The 26,144-nt window shown below is 40.7% G+C and overlaps 1 protein-coding gene across 1 annotated transcript in view; it reads right to left on the bottom strand.

Annotated features, from left to right (window-relative positions):
• fndc3ba (fibronectin type III domain containing 3Ba) overlaps positions 1-26,144 on the bottom strand; it is a 98,865-nt gene that overhangs the window by 39,945 nt on the left and 32,776 nt on the right. The window contains exons 4-7 of the mRNA XM_044166122.1: positions 15,271-15,347; positions 12,154-12,385; positions 11,805-11,976; positions 10,375-10,493 (exon numbers count right to left, since the gene is read on the bottom strand). Of these exons, the coding sequence (XP_044022057.1) occupies positions 10,375-10,493; positions 11,805-11,976; positions 12,154-12,385; positions 15,271-15,347 (600 nt within the window). The remainder of the gene's footprint in view (positions 1-10,374; positions 10,494-11,804; positions 11,977-12,153; positions 12,386-15,270; positions 15,348-26,144) is intronic.

Raw genomic sequence — 26,144 nt, 5'->3', positions numbered from 1 at the left:
TTACATCAGTATATGACAGTCCATTTCTTATGCTTGCTTACTTTTTATATGATTGTCTGGAGTAATTACAGTATAATCAGTTATAAATTCTGGACTTCTGCACTGGGTGTTTGGGCCAACTGGTTAGGTGAACATCTGTTAAGAAATCATTGTTATTTGTAGTTTTTTTCATTTATTTATTTATTGGAAACTGTGATGAGAGTAAATTTAGGTCCATGAGAGATTCTTAACATCAATAATTCAAGTCCTATTAAAATAAAATCCCTCCTGAGCAAACTCCATCCACTGATGAAGACTAGTCGATGCAGTTGAAAGCTTCAGCAAAAGTTAGTTAAGATTCAAATCCCTCTATTAATTTCGGTACAAGAAGTGAGTGATATAACAGGTTAAATGAATGACTACATTCAGTACATGCCATTCAATCGACTTTACTTTCTAGTGTTAAATATACAAAATGGTATTTTGTATATTTAACAGTTGGGGGTCTCTTCCACTTTTCAAAATTAACTGTCTAGCATTGAGTGAAAATATTTTAACATTTGGTAGGCAGATTTTGTTTTGTGTTAAGGTAAGCTAACCAGCTGTAGCTTCATATTTAATGGACAAATATGAGAGTGGTAATAAAATGATCTCATCTAACAGGGCCATACAGTACCACAAGTAGGACACCCTTCAAGTTTACAGCCCAAACAATTCTACACTGACTGAGACAGACTAATATTTCAGCACTATGAAAAAAAGGTGGCTAACCCACAAACTCAGCTTGTGACAGAATTAAGAGATTTATTTAATATTTCAGGAGAGCAATAATAAAGTTCGAAAAATACTACCACTTTACCTCACCGCTGAATGTTATGACTTGTTGTGGTTGTTGAGTCCAGCTGCTTAAGTGTTTAATACAGGGAACAACCACAAAGAGTTGATGCTGAGAACTGAAACATAAACTGAATCTCTTCCCAGTGTAACTCCACACACACACACTCCTCTGTCCTCACTGTCCCTCACCTCCTCTCTTTTCTGTTTATGTGCTACCCACGCACACTCACTTCCTCTCCTCGTCTGACCTCACATCCTGTCTGTGTCTGACCGCCTGTGTTTGATTACTGAGGACAGCCAGACGGAGCGAGGGAGTGCAACGGACAGCAGGAAAAGTAGAAGGAATGAGGAATTGAGGGGGGGAGCAGCAGGCCAAGCCAAAACCAGGCGAGAGGGGGGAAGAAAGAGAGACACTGAAGGACAGACTGCTGAGAGAGAGAGAGAGAGAGAGAGAGAGAGAGAGAGGACAGGCAAGAGGAGTCTGGGTAAGAGATTAGGTACAAAAACACAAGGAAATTGAGAGACAAAGAGCGAGCCAGGGATCAACAGAGAGGAGGAGAAAGGGAGGTATGAAAGGAGAGAGGGCTTAGAGGATGTGAGGCAAGGATTACACAAACTTTTGTGACATCATCACTAGGCACAGAGCAGATGCGCACCACTGAGCTCAAAGTAATAGTAGTTATAGTACTAGTCACTGCCTTCACATCTAGGCTGGCTTTCCTAAAAAGGCACCAAAGTACACTGTTACACTTTATGGCCATCAATTCAACTTAGAAATAATCATTTTTTTGTCACTCCGGTACGGTGGTTGGTCCTAAATACTATAACCATTAGCCTCAGCTGTCGTTGCAAATGGAAAATAAAACAGTCAGTGGCACAAATCAAAGTTGCAGCAAATTAAGAACACTTAGTCATCTCGTCAAAAGTAGTTCAACTTTTTGGGAAATTCGCTTAGTTGCTTTCTTACAGAGAGTTAGATAAGAAAATTGATACCACTCTCATATCTGTACGCTAAATATGAAGCTACAGTCCTCCTCAAATACATGGACATTTTTACAACAATCTTTTTTAATGTCATACACCTACACACTTAATTAAAATTAGTGGTGTCGCTAGCAAATAGAGCTACAGTAAAACTGAGTCACTTTGACAGTGAGGAGGTTGCATTCCTTCTGCATGACAGACTGTGGTACTTAGATGCAGTCTGTCTGCACTGGGACAGAAAAAGACCTTTAAGGCCTGGAGAAAAAAATTTGAAAAATGTGGCAACGGCCGTTCACTCAGCCCCCACTCCACACACATACCGGGCGACAGTGTATGTGCGTATGTGTGTGTGTGTGTGTCGCCCTAAAGGAACAAAGTGAGATATGATACCCATCTTTTAAAGCCTATAATCAGGGAGAACAAAGCAAAGTAACAAACACTCAGCTGGAAGGGAGAGAGCGAAAGAGATGTGGAGATGAGAGGGGGAACAGACAGAAGAGGACAGAGAGGAAGGAGTAGGGACTGAGTTGAGAAGGAGGGAGGAGAGGATAGAGGAAAATGGAGGTACAGAAGGGCACAGACCTTGGATTCCACACTATTATCATCTGCTGCATAGTGAGCATTCCATCTGTTCAACAGCTGGGCTACACACACACACACACACACACACACACACACACACACACACACACACACACACACACAGCAGAGAAATCATTGGGACATGCCTGAAATTGTGGTTGTCATGGTGAAGGTTTGGTTCTCATGGCCAGAATCCTGATAATTTAAAAAGGGGATAAGAAAGGGAGATTTAAGATAGAGAAAAGAGAGCAAATAAGGGCAGAGGAAAAAATCTAAATTAAAATTCAAAAATCTAACTCCAAAACAGAGAGGATGAGACAGACATGCAAATAAGAACCCTGGTTGTTATTGTCTTTCTGCAGTAACCTAATTTATTAGACTTCATGTAAATGTGAAAACCCAGCTTTCCTAATCGGAGCAAGGGATTAGAAGAATCTGGTTAATACAGCTTGATATCTGCAGGAGAAAACAGATTTTTGGTCATATATAATGGTTTCTAAAAGTGTGCATGTGCATGATAAAGACTATGGAAAGTATTTCTATGGCAGCAATGCATAAGACACATCACTATTTGTGTGTCTTTCTATCCAAAATAATAAAATCCAAAGTACAACTTAACCTGAAACTAAAATAAATAAGTCTCAGTATAAACATATGTAATTGCATTCCCTGATTCCCTGCCTTAACCTGATTTCTCTCAATAACCGGGTTTCATGTGTGCATGTAAACGTAGACAGAGACAGACAGAGAGACTTTGGCCACTGCAGATCTCTCACTAAGGAGAGAGATGGCCGTCTCAACTGCCAAGCGACACAAAAAACTCTCTCCACTTTTCCAAGAAGAGCTTGAATGTGTGTACATGTATGCACATGTGTTTATACAAGTGTGTACGTGCTACAAAAAGCGCAGGGGATGAGTTTTTCAGAACCCTGACCCCATCTGACCCTGCTCAGCCCAAAAAGTCTGTGAGAGTGACTGCAGACTGGCAAACAGAGTGGAAGACAAATTTGCAGTCAGACAGACAGCAGAGGCAGAAAGACAGTGTGACAGTGGCAGAGAAATGGAGAAAGGCTAACAAAGAGGCGAACAGAGATAAAATGACACAAGAGTAGACAGATGGAATGACGGGGACAGAGATACAGATGGACCAATGTCCATTATACTGCAGATAAAATGTAAAACACATCTGTTTTGGTGCATTTTACCTCCTATCCCCACCACAGTTGTCGTTTTTGACCACAAAAACTGATCTTACTTCACTCACTTAAGTGTTTAAATTCAAAAACACCAATCTTGAATTATAACGTGGACAGGGGAAACAAAAATGTCATCTGATCTGTTGGCACTGTGGCCTGCATATGCAAAATACCAACAATTTATACATTTTATTATTTTGATGTTTCTTTGTTGCCAATTGTTAGAAAGCAATCTGCATGGATGGAAAACATGACATGGCATTATTTTCACATTTATCAGCGAATGTAGCATTTTTAAACTGAAAATTGTGATTGATTTATCTTGCTACAATGAGCATAACTAATTAAGGCCATGGCTAATACAATCGGTAGACTATATAGCCCATTTCAGACATGGACTACTTAATATTTCTGGCTTCATCTATCTGTTAAAGTGATAGATTGTCATTCTGACATTAGTGTCCATTATGTACATTTTGTTACATACAAGCTTTAGGGAAAGAGCCACAATGCTTGCACGGTATTTGGCACCGGATGAGTGAGAGAGCAGTGTCAATGCTGGAAATCAGTGGTGAGTGATATATGATCATGAAGTTATGATATGAAGGGAGAAGTGGCTGATGGATTTTGAAAATGATTTTGCTGTTGAAGCCTTAAAGCTCCAGTGTGTAACATTTAGGAGAAGCTATTGGCAGAAATGGAATATAATATTTATTAATACTAATTAAGAATCATTGCGAGAATCATTGGAATAAACAATCATTGTGTTTTCATTACCTTAGAATAAGCCCTTAGTTTTCTACATAGGGAGCGGGTCCCCTTCCAGGGAGGTCACCATGTTGCACCGCCATGTTTCTACAGTAGCCCAGAATAGACAAACCAAACACTGGCTTTTCGAGGCCACCGTAGTTTCTCCTACACGCTTGGAAGGGGAGGGTGATGTGAGCGGTATTCAAATGGCTGCAAACTGCAATTTCACCGCTAGATGCCACTAAATCCTACACACTGGACCTTTAATTAAGGACCTCTGTGAGCATAGGGACGCTCGCCCCACTTCTCTCCAGTCAATCACCTAATATCTTTTCTCATCAGTTTCATCATTTACAGTTTTATTGTCTGACAGTGCACAAGGAGTTAATGACAGGATATTAAGTTGGAACTCATTTAATTCCCGTTTGTAAAGAAGTGACTCGGGTACTTATTTAGAAAATGGGAAGTTAAATTACCATCACGTTCACATAGCGAGTTGTGCTTATGTCGTGCTGTTGCATGTTTGTTTGTTTTTTTCAATGTTAACACCAACAAACATTTCCCTAAACACTTTAGTCATTTAATGAGAACTGCAGTTTTTAAGTCAAAGTTCTTCTGGCTTTGACAAACATGTAGAAAGTCAATCTTCCATGGATCTCTCACTGCTTCCAGCATCTGCCTTCACAACAAACTCCAAAAACTTTAGCTGTGTAAAGAAGTGTACCTCCTAAAACAATACAAAGCCCAGTGACACACAATGTGAAAAGTAAAGGGTGTTAGTAGCTCCTCTCTAAGGCCCTCTTCTTTATTTACAGCAGCCACATTGACGCTTCAATATTGGTCTAAAAATACATAAGCCATCAGGTTTGTGCATTTTGTCTATTCAATTACTTAATTTGTTTGAGTAAAACTCACTTTTACCCCGCTAAAGCAGTTGAAATGACTTAAAATATTATGTAACCCAGTTCTGGTTAATACAGAGCGGTCGGGTATTGTAGTTTGATAGTGAGGCAAATTTATCGCTTGTATCACAAGGTTCATTAAGCTGGATGGGGAAATGTCTGGTGTTCTCACTGTGATTGGCAAGAACAACCTCCCCTTCTAATCCCACTAGTCCTGTTACATGATATCATCGGGAAAGACATTCCTCTGCTGGTAAAGCCATCCCTTGTTCTTTCTGTGTTTTCTGTAAATCTCCCCCTTTTGACTCTTTGATTCCCCAATTTCTGTCCCCTTTCTTTCCTATTTCCTTGTCTTATCACTCATGTCTCAACATTCCCTCTTCTAGTCTCTCTCTTCCCCCACACTGCCTTCAATCTTGCCCTACAAACATGGCCGTATTTGGGTTTGTGGGAAGGGGTAAGAGTTTGTGTGTGTGTGTGTGTGGGGCTGAGATTATTGCCATGGTGATCCACATCAAAACAGTCCAGTAAGGGAATGGTGAGAGTGTGTTCACACATACTACTATAGTTACAGCAGGAGGAGCTGGAAGAGGAGTTTGATGTTAATATAAGGGCTGAGTCATGACTCGGTCAAAGGCCACTAGAGCTAATTAGGATGACATCACCAAAACATTACGGGACATTGTGCTTTTATAAGCCTCCTTTTACCACCGCCATTGTTCTAAAAATGTCAGTTCATTGGTGCTGCAACTTAATTAGTAAGAAACTCTATTAGGGTGAAAAGTAGCACAGTACTAGAGCAAAACCCACATCACTGATACAAGAGGCAATGCATCTACTGGTGTCATCTGCATAAAACAGTTAAGAATCTGCATTCTTAGTATATCTTGTTAATATTAATTTTTTTTGGTCACCTAATGTTTTAATGCCTTTGTACTCTTTACTTGCAATTCTGGTAATAAAGGAATCAATTATTTGGTACCACTTTCTAATAAGGTACCATTTAAAAAGGGTTTATAAGCAATGACTAATATTTTTATTAATGGTTAACAAATATTTTACGATTGCTTTATGGAGCAGTTATAAGCCATTAATAAGAACACTTGGGTTGCCAAGTTGCAGAAAATCCCTTTGGGTGTTTATCTTCCACCAGCAGGACACTTGCTTTGTCTTTTTAGTTCTTTAGAAGACCCTCTAATTGCCCGTTTGACCTCTGGCCTTCTTGAAAAAAGCTGAACAGCAATCCATTCATTAGCAACTTATTAAAATTTACAAGTACAGATTTAGGAACCCCATATTAATGACAGTGAAAAACCTGTGACCCTTTATTAATGACTTACAACATTTATACCTGCCGACATAATGGCTTATCACAAAATGAGTACTTAATGAGTATACTTATAACCTTTTATTAATGACTTTATGAATGACTTGCCTATTAATGACTTACCAGCCAAAGAGAATTTTCCCAGCCTGGCAACCCACAAGTTGTTCTTATTAATAGCTTATAACTGATTTATAAAGCATTGGTATATGATTTATTAGCCAACCACTAATGAAGCCATTAGTTACAACGTATGTTAAGCTAATGTTAGTTAAATATGACATGAAAAGTTTCATCAAGTTTCATCAAGTCTGAAGCAAAGAATGTGCAGAGAACTGACAGAAGATTAAATTCCAGTAGGGTTTTCCTTGTTTCAAAACATCCTTCTTGGCACATTGTCATTATGTTTGGCAATGAAGAAAAATCTTTAGAAATTTCTTTGGTTTAGATTCACTACGTCAACACTGAAGATACATGAAATGTTTTCCCTTATTTTTGTTGCTAAGACGAACTGAAAATGAACTTCCTAAGACACATTGAAATATACATAATAGATCGACATGTTTCCACAATTCTCATACCACAACAGCAGACCACGGTAATATCTAGCCAACATGGTGGACACAGCAGTCACTGCACACATCAGGTTTCTCCTGAATTCACAGTGCTTGGCAGTGACGTAGAACCAAAGATGGAGGAGCTGAGGGTGCTGGCCCATCTGTTTCTGCTGAACTCCCAGTTTCTCTGAGTGAGAGACAGGATCTGTGGTGGTGATGATGCAGAGCCAAGATGGAGGAATAGAGGGGACGGGGCCCACATCTGTTTCTGCTCAGCAAGCAGCTCAGTTCTGAGGAAAAGGGCCTGTAGAGCTGGCTTTACTGGGGAATGGACACTGCACTCGCCAAGTCAGCCTGTTGCCTTACTGGCACTGGGGCAATAGCCACACACACACACACACCCACACACACCCACACACACACACACCACACACCACACACCACACAAACACACACACACACACAGACACACACACACACACACACACACAGAGCAAGGGCATCAAGGGCAAAGCGTAGGCGGCTGTGTGTGTGTGTGTGTGTGTGTGTGTGTGTGTGTGTGTGTGTGTGGTATTCTGGATTGGACCATACTTGGATGCACCGGGCCAAGCAGCAACTTTGTCGGAATGTTTGTACTCTGCTTTTTAACCCTCTGTCTCTCTGTCTTTCCATCTCTCTGCTCCCTGTGATGTAGGAGTTCTGTTTTTTTTCTCTTTACAAACCTTCCATCCATCCCCCTCCTCTCTCAACTGTCCTTCAAATCCTGCATTCCTCTCCTCTATCTGTTTGCCCCCTTACCTCCAACCAATCCTCTGGACCCTCATGCTCTGATTGTTTTACAGGAAGCCCAGTCACGGGGTGTTTGTGCATGTGTGTGTCTGTGTGTTAGTGTGGTACATCTAGCTGACTCAGCCTGATCTCCAGCCCAGTACTGAGACCCTGGCAGACCAGAACAGACAACCGATGACATGCTGACATGTCTGTCATGTGTGTTACTGTTGTTTGAGTACTACAGTATGTGCCACATGAAACTATGAAACTCATAAATTGAGCTGTCGACCTCGCTTTCATTTTCCTGCGTTGGCACTCATCTTCTCTGTTATGTGTTATATGTCAGCCTGGTGTGTGTGTGTGTGTGTGTACTCTAAGAAGCTGTGCAGTCTTCCCCGCTGCAGTGCAGTCAAACACCGCCTATTCTGTATGTGTGTGTTTTGCATTTGCAGACTAGAAGTCCTATGAGTGTATGTGTGCAGGTTTAAATTCATTTCAGTGTGTGAGCAATGATACTAATTGGCATATAAGACATGTTTTTAAAGGGTCAGTTTACCGAAAACAAAATATGTTTTCTCACTTATCTCTAGTGGTATCTAGTCATGCTGATTTGCTTTGTTTTATTTGCACGTTATTAGACATCCGTCTCAGAAACGGTGCAAATAAGTCTGACTCCCCCCCCAATACAATGAATTCTTTAATGAGGTGAATAGAATTTTCCAGCAACGGGTAAAAGGTCTTTTAAAAAGGAATATCTTCATTACTCTCTATAATTTACATACCTTGTAGTGAACAATATGGCTGCAACTAATGATTATTTTCATTATTAATTCATCTGTCAATTATTTCTTTGGTTAATTGATGAATTGTTTAGTCAATAAAATGTCCAAAAATCTTCAGACTGCTTGTTTTGCAACTGCCCAAAACAAAAGATACTCAATTTACAATTATATAAAAAAAATGGAAAAGTATTAAAAGTAATAAAACATTTCTCAAATCTCAAAACACAAGCAAATAAAACTTCAACTATCTGCATAGCAAGATACCACTAAAGCCAGGTTCCAACCAATTTTAACCTTTCCATAATGTTTTCATCCCTTTGGAATCTAAAATATACACTATGTTCACACAATATTCTATATACAAAACAATTCTGTCTCCACAAAAACAAAATTACACAACAGCATGGTTATGTTCCAAACTTTTTTTAGACTTTCTTTGCATGCAGGACATGGGATCATTTGAGTTACGCTCAAATTTTATACCACTTACATGGATTTTGGGAAACACACATATCCCCACACCTAACCCAGATGTAATATTCCTCTGATCCGACACCATGCTGTAAGGGACCAAACCAAAGTTTTATGAGAAGGCTAAATTTAAAGAAGAGTTTGACAGTTACAATGAGGGAATAGATTCATTTATGTGTCTCTTGATTTTTTTCTGTCATCAACTCTGAAGATAACCATGTGTGTTAAGAGTGTGTGTGCATAAATGCTCTTTTTAATAACTCAGACATCTGACGTGTCAAAAGACATGTCATTAAAGAGAAACAGTACCACAAGTTAAGAGTGTGTGCACCCTTAAGTCTTTGCACATGTGCACTTTATTATGTGCGTGTGTGTGCATGTGTGACAAGGCTGAGCTGTGGTGTCTAAATCTTGGAGCTCAAAGGTTTCCTTCATCTCAAGCAGGACTCTACAGGTATGCGATCCCCCCCCCCGGCTCAGCCTTCACCAACAAGGCCAGTATTGTAACGAGGGTAAAACGATAGTGCTCAGGGACGGGTTCAGCTATGTGGTTACCCAGACAACCTCTCTTACCCCCCCCTCAGATCCCTTCACCTCAGTGAGGCTGCATACATCCATTCATTTTTTTGGGTGACTTTCTGTGAGAAAAAAAAAAGAGAGAAAGAGAGGAACGAAAGGTGTGTTTTGTCTGGCCCGCTTGAATGCAGAGGGGCACTGAGGTTGAAGAGGACAAAGCCAGCCACGTAGAGACAGAGAGAGAGAGAGGTCAGCGAGGGCAGAAGTTATTCTTCCACAAAGAGATATGAGCTGGTTTTGTTGCATGTTGAGAAATGTACTATTTAGTATTTGAAAAATAAAAAGCCCCTACAATGATGTTTTCTGACTAGTAGCCATGTAAATTAAAGAAACGCACAGACATTAGAGTTCGTCTCCTTGCTGTTGGTTTTGGGGTAAAATTTTAAAATAAAAAATGGAAACACACATTGCACTATGGTCTTGTAATTTTGCTCTTTTGGATTAAGCATGTGTCCCTGTATGTGTGTGTGTCTGCTGTGCAGGTTTGTGTCTAACTGTGAGTCTGTGTTCATTGTGACTCACTGACTGAAGGTGTTATTTGACACAACCGAATCAATGTATGGTTTCTGGAAAGGAAAACATTCAAACCTACTGTGAACCGTTTATGCTGTGTGTGCCAGTCTCTCTTACTGCTTTGTGTGTGTGTGTGTGTGTGTGTCCTACCTTGTGTGTGTGTCTCTGGTTCACTGTTTCGTGGACTGCTGCGGAGACGTCTCTCTGGCTTCTTTCCTCCAGGACTGCTGATTCCCACTGACCCAAGTGATGGGGCGTGTGATTTGTTGCTGCATAACAAACAAAATTGCAATATGGCAACAACAAGCATTTAATGTTAGTTAAAGGAAAAAAAATGTAATCATGTGAGCCAAAACTTTAAAATATCAATCCATATTTGTGACCAGAAATAGTTCTGACCACAGTAAATGACCACTTGAGTTGTTGTTGAGGTTTAAAAACAAATAACAACTGAGGATACACCAATCCAAATTGTTCTAGCCTGATACCGATACCTCAACCACAGTATCTGCAGATACAAAGTACCGATCCAATGCTGTCCAGTGCTCTCTTTTTTTCCCAAAATTTAAAATCTGTATTCCACGCTGTAGATTATTTTTTGTCTTTATTTGATAGGAACGGCTTAAGAGAGACAGGAAATGCGTGAGAGGGGATGACATGCAGCTGGAAAGGGCTGGATTTGAACCCTGGCTGCTGCGGTAAGGACTTAGCCATTGTGCACACGCTCTACCAGGTGAGCTACTGTGCACCCAGTAGAATCTTTTTTTACATAAAGTAAGATGAGGCCAGGGATGCTGTGGCACTTTAAGCTAAGTCAGCTGAATGAATGTAACTGATAGCGGAAACTCTGTATTTTATTATGACATTGACAAAGAAACTGTATTTAATGTGGATCAGTCAAGTCATGGCTGATACTCGATATGCTTAATCAAGTGAGTATCAGCGCTGACAGTGCTCTGGTAGATCAGAGCATTCATAATAACAACCACATCAATGTTTGTAATTGGTGAGGAAAGTTAAAGGGGTTCAAAACAATGCCATTTTTTTGGGGGGGGGGGATAACTGAGTGAAATTTAAACTACATAAAGCTATCATTAAATAAAAACAATAAACCAGGTTTTGGAGAGACAGACTGTTAAGTGTCTAGATAGCATAAAAATCTAAACTAAAGAGTCCCTGATAGAAACTTTGCTGATGAAGACTGGCATTTGTTATGTAATGCCACCTAGAATAATATACTTTTTGACAGCAGACCATTAACTAAATCATAGCTGATTTTTAAAGAATATAGTATATTTTAAGGACGATATAGTTTCTCCAGTAGACTGTGGTTTCCCCTTGCCTGTAGATCCTTGTAGCATCAACAATTACACAGGCTGCTCTAACAAGTACTTTTTAAGTTCTTACTTTTGACAACATCCTCAACAATTAATGGTCTGATCGCAGCCAATCGCTGAAAAATATTGCCGTGATCTTCAAACAATAGTTCAACATCAACAACAATCATTTAACCTGTGAAAAAGATAATCAATCATCCAGTCAAAGCCGATCTCAGATGGCCACAGAAGCAGTATGGTCACCTGTATCCGTTGTGTGCTGGCCCCAGGCTGCCCTTATAAAGAGTGGAGGGAGGGGAGTTAAGTCGGTTCTGTCGCTCAAGTTGTCTCTGTTCCTTTATCTTTTTGGGCTGTGGCTTACTGTACGTCTCCTCTCTACCTATGTAGTTAGACATCCCATAAACTGGGATGATTTCTGAAGGAGGGGAGAAGAGAGAAGAGCAGATGAGATGAGATGAAAGAAGAGAATTTATGTCAGACTAAAAATCTGTGCAAAGCATATTTTTAATTGGATTAATAATTGGATTTTTAATTCCACATAAAACCCCTGATGTTTTTGCAGTGACATAAAGTCCAGTCAGCATGTCAGTACCTGGATCGCCGTACATGGGGGGAAGGTGGTGCTGGTAGTACTGGTGGGGGGGCAGCTCCCCGGGGCTGACAGGGGGGTAGAAAGAGTGAGAGTTGGGGATGAAGTGAGGGTGAGCCAGGTAGGGGGGCAGGTGATGTGTGGGGGAGAGGGCCGGAGAGTAGGAGGGAGGGTAGCATTCTGGAGACTGGGGGGTCACCACCACACGGCGGACGCCTGTGTTATCCTCTAGCACCTACGGGAGACACAGAAAAGAGTCTTGGCATTTGGTACATGAACTTCATTTGAGTCAAGAGGACAATGTACAGATTATCAGTTAGAGGGGATCAACTCCTTTTCTAGTTCCTACATATGATTTAGGCTGTACATAAAATGCCTAGTACTGCTTAAAGGAATAGTTCATCATTTTGTGAAATACGCTTATTGACTTTATAAGATTGAGATGAGATAAATGAGAAGATCGATACCATTCTCTTTTTTGTAAATATGAAGCTACAGCCATTTAGTTTAACTTAGCATAAAGAGTGGGAAAATGGGTGAAACAGCCAGACTTTCCCTGTCCAGAGGTAACAGAATCAGCCTATCAGCACCTCTAAAGCTCATTAATTAAGATATTATGTCTCATTTGTTTTATCTGTGCAAAAACTGACAGTCTCCAGTTTTGCAGGGGGTTATGTGGCATCAAATTTTTTGCATGGGAACAATAACTTGTTGTCCCCGTGTCTTTGTGAAGCAACTCCAGGCTAGCTGTTTCCCCCTGTTTACAGTCTTTGTGCTAAGCTAAGCTAACTGGCTGCTGACTGTAGATTCACATTTACAAAACGGACATGAGAGTGGTATCAATCGTCTAACGGCTGGCAAGAAAGCGAATAAGCATATTTCACAAATTGTCTAACTAGCCCTTTAAAACTCTAATATTCATCATATCTATTTTTAAAGCTATTTTAAAGATTCAAAGTTCCGACAGCGCCTGCTCTTACAAAATTATGCTGTCAATCATTTTGTAAGAACAGGTGCCCTGTCTGTTGAATGGTGAATATCTAATAAAGGAATGAATCGCATAATTTATTTAACAACCGAGACATTGTGCTAACAGGATGCTTTGGCCCTTTAAGGGGTGAAAGCAAGTGCCGCAATGTTGTCATAAGATGGTATGCAGATTTCAATAACAACAAGTTTCAAAGAACTGCTTCAAATTAACATAGATTCCATACATGTATTCACTTTAACATTAATGGACTAGGACACACACACACACACACACACAAACACACATTCCAATTATTCAGACATTTTCACAGGCCTGCATTCCAAGCAGAGAGCAAACACACACTCCCTGCAGAGAGGGGAAGTCATCTGCTGGTCCCTAACAACAACAACAACAACACACACACACAGTCTCACACACACACCAAATAACAACCCTAAAGCCTCCACACACACTGAGAGGCAACACTGCCAGAATACGACAGACAGAAAGAAAGAAGAGAGAGTAATAAAGAGGGTCAGGAGGGGAGGAAGAGGGTTACAGAACTAATCGGAGTGAGAAAAACAGAGAGGGGGAGAAGAAGAGGAGGGGGGAGGAAGAGGAGGCCCCCTATCTGCCCCCCATCCCCTCCTCTGCTGCAGAGGAGAAAAACAGAATGTTGACAGGAAGACAAGGGCAAAGTCCTTGCATGAGTACATGTGGATCCAACCTAAATGCCCACGCAACATTTACTGGCAAGGAGACACACACACACACACACAAACACACACACAAATCACACACACACACACACTCCAAATAATACAAACTGGAAGGGAATTACAAATATGCATGTGTGCACACACACGCTATCACAATGCAGCCATTAGCACAAACCACTAAAGACATGCACACACAAGTGCAAAATCCATCTGTCAATGCACTATTTTCCACCACGCAGTGCTCTTTCTCCATCCATTCCTTCTTCCATTGCTATTGCTAACCCCACAAAAACCTACCCACCCAATGCCTGTCTCCCCTATCAGGCTTGTTTATGTAAGAGTGACAGTATTTCCCGCTCACACTTGGCCCAGTCCCTACTAACACACACACCCACACACACCCACGGTGAGCCAATGACCTGACTTCCATTGGCATAGGAACACAATCCCACCACATGTAGACCACAGATGTATTTGTAACACTATTCTTGTGAGGACAGACCATTGACTCATGTTGATTCACTAACCTTTAACTCCTCCACATCACTAACATGGCAAACCCATCTTTTACCCAATTCATAATGTCAAACTTGAAATATTTTTAAAAGCACACAGATAAAAGCCTCACTTTGGGAGATTTTTCTTATCTTTCTGTTCTTGTGAGGACATCTGATAGAGAACACACACTCACACACACACATGAGAGTCAGAAAAACAAATGCCACCTGACACCCAAAATTCTGCACATTCCTGCTCAATGCTCTGTTGGTGGAGGAGGCTTCTTTGGTTACTACTCTTCCTAAACTACAACAGCCAGGATAATTGTAATGCCTGGTGCTTTCCATAAATAGTCTGACTTCCAACATATTCATGCTTGCCATTCTTTAATGATGACCACTTGATCTAAATCTGATAGTTGTTCAGAAAAAATAAACAATGTGGAAGTCAAAAAGTCAAAAGTCTATCAGCCAGTCCTCCACAGAAATGTGTAACTTCACATTTTGTGGCTGTAAGTACATAATTTTCATTTAATTTTCCTTACTGCATTTCAGTAATTTTCCAGAAACAAGCTTCAGTATGTTGAAATAAACCAGAAGTTGGCTGCTCAACTAGCACCAGTGAACTGACACTGAACTGACAATTAAATAATATATTTGCCTTGGAAACATATCAAAATATGGCAAGTTTTTATACTTAATACTTACTTGTTACTAAGAAAAATAGAATTTTAATGGTCAATATCAGATCACATCATGGCATAAGAAGCCTTTTTTTCCACTGGTTAATTAAATGCAGTCACACACTCTGTTGGTCTCCCTCTGTGTCTGACTGTTATTTTGACTGAAACTCTCCCACACAAACACATGATGAACATAAAAAAAACATGTCTGAGAGTATCAAACAGAAAAACACACCTAAACACAAACTAACCTGTGAGATGTATCCTGGGGGTACATGGATGGGGGGGATTGACCCATTTGGGGACATCATGGGAACCTCAGCAGGACCTGCAAGGGAGGGGAAGAGTTATTTATTTAACCAGGCAGCTCACGCTAAAGTAAATTCTCATTTACATTCGTCAATCAACAGTACACATGGAGGGACACAAACACAGCCACACACACTGAGGGGCAGGCCAACTTAAAGTGTGACGCAGATTTGTAATACTATATTGTAAAATGCCCCTTATTCCAGTGAATCAACCTATATGTTCACATCAAACTCAAGGGTTATATTATATAGGTTGTATTAGAGTAAAGTCTACAAGTCAACATGACTTCACTTTAGAATAAAAACTTCAAGAGAAGACTGTGTTTCTTGGTATAGCATGGAAATATTATCGGAGCTTGTTTTATCTTTTCTCATTTTGTTCATTGAGTGTCCTGTTGTACGAAATAAATGTAATCAACCAATTGCATGAATTGGAAGACTTTGTTCCCTTCAAATCTGCCAACATGACCTCAAAAAGTATACAAACATAAATGTAAATGTAAGCCAGTCTTTTCCTCTTTTTTCTGGCACTCGACAGTAGCATCATGATGGATGGATGTACAACACATGAGGGCATATTAACCGCTCACTAAAAAAGAAAACCTCTGCTCTGAAGGAGAAGCAAGAAAATCTAATAGAATTAGCAGATCGAAAATGATGTTGACTTTTCCACTATCCACCCCCCCACCCTCAAAATCTCTCAATCTCTCTCTTCTTCCGTCTCTCTGTGATGGAGGTCTGCGGCTGGTAAAGTCATTGGGACCCCGTTGGGACAGCTGGATGCAGACCTGGCTTCAGAATAAATCACACTGCACACGCACACACACACACACACACACACACACACAGAGGCCTACAAACAGAAGCATGATACTAATAGTTTCTGTCCATGTAGACACCTGTCAAATGTCAGTTGAATGTTCTAAAACCTGGTCTCTTTTAAAGGGTCAATTCACCCAAATTACAAAAAAACCCAACATCTTCTCACTTACCTCTAGTGGAATAATTGAGAAAATATGCTTTTTTCTTTTTTAATTTAGGTGAACTGACCCTTTAACTCCTGTTTTCATCCCTCCCTTGATTTTCTCTCATTTCCTCTCACCTTCCATCCCTCCTCCCTTTCACCCTGTCTCCTTCCATATGTTCCTTCCTTCAACAACTTCTCTCTCCATCTTTCCCTCTCCATCCATTCTTGTGTCTCACTTTTTCAACTATTCTTTTCCTTCCATCCTTCACTATACTCTCACTCTTCTGCTCTTACTCACTTGATACTGCTTTTTCTTTCCATATTTTTCCTATTGATTCCCCTCTACCTGCATCATTCCATCCCTATTTTCAGGAATTCCTCCTATATGATCCTCCCTCTTTCCCTCCCGTCACCTATTACTCACATTCTTCACTCCCTCCTTTCATTTCAAACATTACTCACATCATCCTTTCCTCCCTTTCTTACTTTGTCCTTTCTTATTTCCCTCAGTCATTCTCTCCCTCTTTTTCTCCCCTCTCTAAATGATTCCCCCTTTCCTTCCACCCATCCATCTCTCACCCACCTTCCTGACCTCTCATCAGCCAAACAAACAGGTAACAGTACAGTAAACACACAAACACAACCTGAGCAAAGTCTGCAGTGTGTGCCAGTGTGTGTGTATGTGTGTGTGTGTGTGTGTGTGTGTGTGTGTGTGTGTGTGTGTGTGTGTGTAGTGAGTAGGTTACAGGTATGAAAAGACAGACCTCTTTCAGTCCTGTCTGCTCCCTTACCATGGAGACTAGGAGTGGATATAAAAGTCCTCATTGAGTGGAAGGTCATAGCATGGGGAGAACACACACACACACACACACACACACACACAGAGCCTCTCTAAATCTCTTTCCATCACTGCTCATAGCACACTTTCCCTATTGCTCATACACGGTCCCAAATACACTCTCTCTCTGTGTCTTAGTCGCCCTCTCTCAGACACACACACATACACACACACACACACACTCTTAACAAACAGACGTGTGTTTGGACAGTCTCTGCTGCCTCTGTGCTCTTCACTCCGCAAACAGCAGCATTCCTCTGCTCACACACACACACACACACACACACACACTGAACATTCCCATCCCTGGCCCCCAGGACTGGACCCAACAGGCCCAGCTACCCCCAACCCCTTCCCAAAATACAAGACACTCTTTGTCCTGCTACCCTTTACACACACACACACGCACACACACACACTGCTGTAAGTCATATAGTATTAGACTGTTTGCCATTTAGAAAAGCTCAGGATAATCAAGCAGTTGAATATGTGTATTCGAGTGGTGTGTGTGTGTGTGTGTGTGTGTATGTGTGTGCGCACATAAAAGTGAGTGTGGTCCATGATCCACGTCACTCTCTGGTCTTGCCTCCAGCTTTGCCCTTTAAGCACCACAAATAGAGTCCGACTTCCTCTGCCTAATCCTGCTGGAATCCCAGACAACACAGCAAACAAACTTCTCTCCCCTTTGCCCCCCCCCATCTTCCATTTGTTGCTTTTTCTGCTTCCGACTGCCAGAGAGTTCAGGTCATGCTATGAGGTCATATCCTGCATGTGGGATGACATCACTGCATTACCTGAGCAACTGAAGGGCATTAGCTTGTGTAATGTGGTCCTTTGAGAGGCATCCAGGCGGGTACTTGGCTAAATGAGGAATAGTTCATTTTCATTATATTCCTATTTAAAATTGATACCTTGGTATAGTTGCCAAAACAAATGAGACCTTAGTTAAGATTATTAGCAGATTCACACCAGTAACACTGTTAGTGTCAGTGTTCGTCATAATTACAGTAGGACCATATATCCCATTAACCCTGATGTTTCCAGTCTCAAATTGGATGTCACCTATGGTTCGTAACCTCTACCTCTAAAACAAGGTTTTGTTTTAAACATTTTTTTCAGAAGTAAAAACATAATAGTTTGCTGCACTAAACATCAATTTGATTATTTTACATGTGATTTAGCTATACAGATACTAGAAAAATAGTCTTAATAGTATTGTGATTTTGATTTCAACCATAACACCCTGCTCTAAGAGCTAACATTGAATACATAATAATCAATGAATCAATGATTATCATTAGGCTAACTTTAGCTCAGTTTGTGCAAGAGGAACAACTGTCAAGCAGATTTCCTGCTCATTTATCAATGTTTATTTTCTATATGTATGCTAATGTAACAGTGTTAAGGGTGTGATAGATTACCAATGTTAAAATGCTACATATATCACCTTAAATTCACTATAAAGTACAGTGTCTGAGACGATTGCAATCACAGATTTCACTCTCACTTCTGTTATCTGTTTAAGTACAGCACCCTAAAGCTGTTCAATACCACATCTATGACTTAGCATTCCCATTGCGAGGATCACTGAAAGAAATGTGAGGTCTGCGGTCAGATGTGCATTCATTTGGGGGTCAGTGACATGTGCACATATTTGTTTGAGAGCTGCTGTCTAAAGCAACCAAGAGGACCACAGGAATGATGACAAACTACTATAACAAAGATAGACAAAGCACAACAATGACACACAGGGGGAAGACCGGAGACAATGGGAAAACACTTTCATCATGAAGAGAAAGAGCAACAAGTTAAAAACAAAAAAACAAAAATACAATGATATGTGGAACAAAAGTGCAAAATACAACTAATTTTGTTAAAAGTGGGAATGTAGGGCAACAACAAATCCAATAAATCACATCTTCATGCTAAACACACACGCACAAAAAAAAGTCTTACCTCAGAAAGTTTAACTTTTGTGGCCATGGATTTACACAAGAAATATAAACACATGTCCATGGTAAACATCATGTTCCATTTTCTTAAACACACACACACACACACACACCTTCAGACAAGCAGACAATCTCATATGCTCAACTCTTCTATACGGACTCATTCCAAAAACAAAAAAAAAAGAAAGAAACACAAACTTGTGATTTTGTCCAGCTGCCCGTATATAGATTCACACACATACACAGAGAGAGGAGATGATGCAACATTTCATCAGATGTTTCCCATGATGCAGCTGTCAAAGACAGCTGCGACTGGGCCCCCAAAGCACGACACACACACACTCAAACACAGAAAGAGTCCTGGTCTCACACACGCACAATTACTTACATCCCTAATAATGCACACTGCATAAACATACTCATCTATCGATCAACAGTGCTGACAGTGAGCGTTATTATTGAATATACGTTTGTGTTCTGTCCATCAGACTGAAGCAGTATTCAGCATTTGGAAAGGAGTGAAACACTTTCTCTCTTTCCCTTCATTTCAGATCTGCACATGTGGTCACCACATTGAAAGGAAACACAGACCCTCTTGGGAAGGCGTGTGTGTGTGTGTGGTGTTGGTATCAGACCAAAGGAGCCTGTTTGTGAGCTGACCTACATACAAAACAACTAGACTCAGATGGATTTCCCAAAAACACACGGACAAAAAAAAACATATTACTAAATAGACAGATTTGAAAAAAATGTGTTCACTTTATCTTTAAAGTACAAAACACACACACAGAGAAATACACACCATATACCCTATAAGAGCCCCATGGAGGCAGCTGTCCGATCTAGATGGGTATTTGTATTCCTGTATGTGTGTGCGTTTGTGTGTGCCTGCATCTGTGCATGTGTGTGTGTCTGGGTAAGTTGTGACGTGGCGTTGCCTGGAAGTTATGTAAGCATCAGCAGGGTAATGTTATCTGTCCTCTTAGCTCCAAGAGTAAGACACTCCCACGACAGCTTCCTCTGCTGCTTGGTAAATACACACACACACAGATACACACAACCACACACACTGTAGAACATGGCCTATTGTCATATCTAAGATACAAATATAAAACAAATCCCCATAGATCTTTTAGTCAACTAATATGGCTACTAGAATCTCTGGGAGAGAAAAGGAGACAGAGAAAGATAGAGAGAGACAGAATGTGTGAAAGTATGATGGGAAGTAGAGTAAAAAAGAGAAAGAGTGGAAGAGAGAGGGGATAAAAATGACAGATAGAGGGGGAAGAGAGAGAGCCTGCTGTTGCAGGAAATGTGGTAGACAACTTTAAAATAGCACAGTGTACTGTGTATACACATCCCAGATTGGTGTGAAGCATGTGATGCTACCTGCGCACACACACACACACACACACACACACACACACACACACAAATACACACTTTGGAGAGCCCTTCGGCCCATCTCCGGTGAGTCAAGTCCGGTGGCCATCTTTGCCGTGGGCAGGGTAAGGCTCAGTGATGGAGGAGGAAGTCAGGACTTCCTGCGCTTCCCTGCCCTCGGTAACAAGACCAACACTCTGCAGAGTGAGGCAGAAACTAGTATATGCATAAACACACGTTCATAGACATGCACTTCTGCACACACAGCTGATGTGCTGGCTATGTACAGTATGTAACAAACATCTATACACATGTGCATAAAGAAACACACACCACACTTCTGATCCTGACTCTTCTGTGCAACAGGCTGTAATTTGAGGGGGGTGCAGATTTGCTGTGGAATGTAAATCATAAAATCATAAGCTGGAAAGTTGCTACATTTGAACACTGGGTCTTACTGTATGTACATAATGTGTGTGTATATATGTATATATATATGTATGTATGTATGTATAGTTATGTGTAAGCACATTCCTCAAAACGAGTGAGCATAAGTTGCATAACAGTGTCTTAAGAGAACAATGAGGAAACATTCTCAGTGATGCCAGCTGATGAAACTATCAATGCCATGATGACTTCATCAACATTTGACATCAACATATTTAAGAGCTGAAGAAGAAACAATCGCTATGAGGCTTGTAAAACCAGTGCTGTATTTTACTAGCCCACTGGCTCTGGCTCATATTTCTAATTAAGCATGCTCTCCTCCATACAGATTAAGAACAAACAAAAGTATTAAGCTTTTTCAAAAAACAGTGGAAACAACTTTCCACCCTTGCTTGTGCAAAATCGCCCTTTCAAGCCAAATGCTGCATGGGGTCCTCTGATGGTAGAGAGGTTTGCTGCCAAACAGAACTGCCAGACTTGTGCACAAGTCTTCATTTCCATCTCTGGTTGTTTGCCCAGAGGTAGTAGCAGTGGTTGTGATCCTCGTCCCTGGTTGGCGAGGGGATTAAATTCCATTGTAACCTTCTTCTTCTTCGTCAGCTTCTCTACTGTCTTGACATACAGTCAATAAAAGTAAAATTTTTGTCAGCTAAAGAGTAATGTTTCCAGTAACATTATTATATTTTTGTATTATTATTGATTTCAAAACAAAATGTGTCATTTTTATTTTGGTGGACACATAATTTTGGAATAAATACTTTATAAATCTAAATACTTGTGTGGTGCTTGATTTATATTCCATGTTTAACATATTTCCTCTAATATGGAGCTGCCAGTCTCTCTCTAAAGACTTTGATAAACTTTGGTATCTTTTAAACATTATGTTTTACTTTTAGGTTATTCTATGTAACTTTTATTTATCCAGGTTAGTCCCAATGAGCTCAAGTATGTTAGGTTTTTTTTTGTTTTGTTTTTTACAAGGGAGATCTGGCCAAGACAGCAGCAGCGCTTTAAGTGTTTAACACTCAATAGACCCAGAGCAGTCAAAAACATGTGCAAGTTATTATAAATCAAACGCCCCTCTGCTTTCTTTTTTTTTTGAATTTTTGAAAATGATTTAATCCCAAATGGAGAGCTTTGTTGCCAAATGGGGGGGGAACTTAACACATTAGGATTATCATTAGTAAGACACAAATTCTCCAACCAAGATCCTAAGTGACTGACTAGGTTTCTCTTTAGGTAAAATTGGATTCTACAAATAATTTTGGAGCAGTTTTTTTCCTCTAAATGACCACATCCACTAAATTTTCTCATCATCATCATCTCATTTATGAAAAAACAATTTGACTAATTTCAAATGGTTAAATTTCTTTGAATATGATGTTAACATCTTATCCTGACCTGATCACTGTGTAAACAGTCCTTAAGCATACAAGCCTAGGTTTGTTTAGCATCCAGCATGTAGCCTGGGTGCCAGCCCATACATACACCCAGCCCACTCTCTCCAGTCTTCTCCCACCCAAAGGAGGGGTGCTGTCGGCCGACCTACTTCTGCTGCTGGGTCTGCTCCAGAGGAGAGCAACGTAACGTCTGGAGGGACACTGAGCTCAGCCATGCTTTGTTCTCAAGATCTTAACTTGCACAAACACACACACCTTCACAGCCACAGACATACACATGATCACATAGACACAGATGTACATGGCTCACATACACCAAGACAAACTAATTTCAAAACCACAGACAAATACCCAGATTAACACCTTGGCATATGTGCATAAACTCTTGAAGATGTTATGCTGACATGGACACACATGCACACTTGTTCATACACACTTGACTTGTGGGACACACTGATATTTGAATAATTTACAGAAATCACAGTCACCTTGGCATTAGAAATCACAGTCACCTTGACACAAACAACATATTACAAAATGGGACACACACACACACACACATTTACAAATTCAGACATAACAACTCTGAACACACGCATATACACATACCCACACCCTAGCTAGCTCTTTTATAGTATTATCTCATGAGCGATATAATTGTTTTGGAATTGGTAACAATGCAACACACAATGCATGAAGTGACATACTCCACTTATCACTCTTTGGCACTCATGCATGCATGCGGACACACGTAGACCCCTGACATACATGTGCAAGCATGCACGTGCACACGCAAATATACACAATCCAGACACTTATGACTCATTGTATCCATTCGCTAATCAACTCTACATGTCTAGAAGGAGAGAGAGAGTGGGAGAAAGAGAGAGAAAAGAAGTGCAACAGCTGTTGATGTGTAAACAGACCCAGAGCCTAAGAATCATCCCTTCTTTTTTTCACTCCCTTGAATCCTCAAGACGCAACAACTTCTCAAACCTTGACCCACTATAGGAACAGCAATGCTTTTACTCATTTTTACTCGTTTTTTCCCCTCTGTGCACAACCTTCCACGTTTGTACCCAGCTGTACTCTCCCTCTCTTCTCCTCTCCCGTCCTCCCCTCACTTTCGTCCTTCTATCTCCCCACATGTTAATGTGGGGCATTCCTGGTGTATGAGTCACAGTCTGAACAGCACTGAGTTTGTGTCCAACATAAAGAGCAGAGAAAGTGTGTGTAGGGAGGAAGAGAAGAGAAGTCGTGTGAATGTGGAAAGAAAAAGAAGGCAAGACTGGAAGTCCTAGATTAGCAGGGACTTTCCCCCACTCCCCAACTCTGAGTTCCACTGTTTGTGTGTATGCGTTTACATGAGGGTGTGTGCACTGTGTGTGAGCATGTCCCATGGCTGCTGGGTGATCAGACAAGCAAGGAAGTGTAGATATAGACATTGTGTATATATGTGAGAGGGCGAGAAACAAGGAAAAATGATCTAAGTCAAAGTAACTTCTTTTTTAGACCAATATCAAACCTGTTTCTCTACCAGTCCTTCAAATCAGTCCTCGACCTCCATGGTTGTGCCCTCCCATTGACCAACACACACTTCCCCCCAACCAATCAGATCAGAGCAAAAGAAAAAAAAGAAAAAGAGGGGCTTCCTTGTGAAATCTAAACACACATGATGTAAACAATCACATGTGTATTCTATGCAGCTGTGCAGGAGACCTTAGGAACCAGGACACATTTTCCTTTTTATATTCTACTTGTCTTATGTATCCCATCACCACTTACAGCTACAACAGCCCCATATGATTCATCCAATCTAACTGAATCTAATCCAAAAAGCAGCATGAGCAACATGTGGAGAGGATTCAACATTTTTAAAAGGACCCTCGAGTGCTATGATGAAGTTTAATTTCATTCTAAAAAAAACAGCATGCAGATCACCAAAACTTAAGTTGAGGGTAAGACTGAAATTAAAAAAATACTACAAGATAGAAACACAGAGAGAAGGAGAGACAGGGAAGCAAGGGAGGAAGTGAAGGAGGTCGGAACCAGAGGGAAAGGACGGAGGGAGGGAGAAGTGCTCCAGCTGTACCCTGAGCTTCAAGGGAGCCAAGAATTTCATCCCTGGAAAAGCTCTCTTTCTTTCTCTCTCTGGAAAATTCTGCAAGCACTCTCCTCTTCACAGCTGCTGTTCACACACACATCTACTTTCACACAGTCTTACATACGAAGACAGACACAGTTTTCTACAGAGTTTTGCCCACTCTTTTCTTCCCCCCAAACCCCTTCCACCCCCATGTTGCCCTCAGTGGGCCAGTCGTAACAGCAAATACAGCCTTCCTTGGAGCTGGCAGACCAGACCAAGTGAGCAGTACAGGGGTGGCTGGGGTCATCACATAAAGGAAGTGGCCTCGCCCGGAATGCATGGTAGCAGACACGACCAGACATGTAGCGTCTGATTCTTTCACTCTCACTCTGTCCTGTTTTTTTATTTCTGTCTCTCCCCCTTTATTTACCTTCCTTCATTCTATCATTTTATTTCCACTCCATTTCTTCCTCCCTCCCTTCCTCCTTCTGCCTCCTCATGCCCTACTGTGTGAGGGCATTGAGTTTATAAGTGGCGACTGGGCAGGGCATTTAACAACAATCAACTCTCTCTCTCTGCCTCACACACATACACACACTAAAGTCAAGCTCTTAACTAATTTGTGCCAAATGAACCAAACCAATCCTCTCTGTCCTTTTGTTTCTTACAAAGTACATTTGAGTGGAAAACACTGGAAAAAGAAAAAGACAGGTATGCAACACACAAACACACATACACACATGCACACACACAAACTGTGCCCAGCGGGACCGCATTCCATTACACACCACCTGGAGTGAGAGTCCGTTCCCATGGTGACCAGTTTCCCAAATCCAATGGGACATAACACAAAATTAAGACACGCACACTCGCACTAAACACAACTCCAGAATTGGTTTTACAGTTGGCCTGAGGACATAACAACTTGTAGGAAAATCCTCTGCAAAAAGGTCTGGCTGGCTGTCAAGCTAAAACTACATACATACAAATACATTCAGATGCATGCATGCACCCAAACACACAATACACACACAGAGGATTTCTCTATTATATGATCCACCATGTGTCTCTCCACCCAATCCCATTACCCTTTTTTCCAGCAAAGCATATTCCATAAATACAGACTCAGCAGTTGTCAACTTGAACGAATTTTAAACGGGAGAGAAAAAAAGATCTACAGTGTTAGCTCTTCAAAAAACAAGATGGAGACTTCACTGTCTGAGCCTGAACACTTGCTATAGCAAAACGTTTGATGTGGTTTCCTGGTCTGACAGACAACGTGACGATACTGGGAGATTTTTATTATGATGGCTGGCTTGTTAGGACCAGGTAATTGGGAAGCAGATGTGAAAAACAGTATGATATTGTCCAGTGAAAACCATGTATCAAATTTGGTTAATTTGACCAAGTATTCCTTTATGGATTGAGAGGATTCTCCCGATTCTTATGCAAAATAAAATATATAAAAACCCATTGGAATATCTGAAAAAATGCATTGTCACAAAGCTGAAAACAGTTTTTCTAAAACATGAAAAAGTGTCATTTTGAACATATAGCCTTTTGTTTTCATAGAACAGCATCAAGATAAACTTAGATAACAAACACTGGCCATTCATTATGCCCGGGGATAAAAGCAAGTGCCATAACAATAACAACACAATTGTTCATTTGTCTAGTCACATCCATTTACAAACACACAAAGACATACAAACAGAAAGAAACACAACCCTACACAAGTACA

The sequence above is a fragment of the Siniperca chuatsi genome, linkage group LG15 (genome assembly GCF_020085105.1).
Source record: "Siniperca chuatsi isolate FFG_IHB_CAS linkage group LG15, ASM2008510v1, whole genome shotgun sequence".
In the NCBI taxonomy this organism is placed as follows: domain Eukaryota; kingdom Metazoa; phylum Chordata; class Actinopteri; order Centrarchiformes; family Sinipercidae; genus Siniperca; species Siniperca chuatsi.
This window is presented reverse-complemented; position numbering and strand designations above follow the sequence as displayed.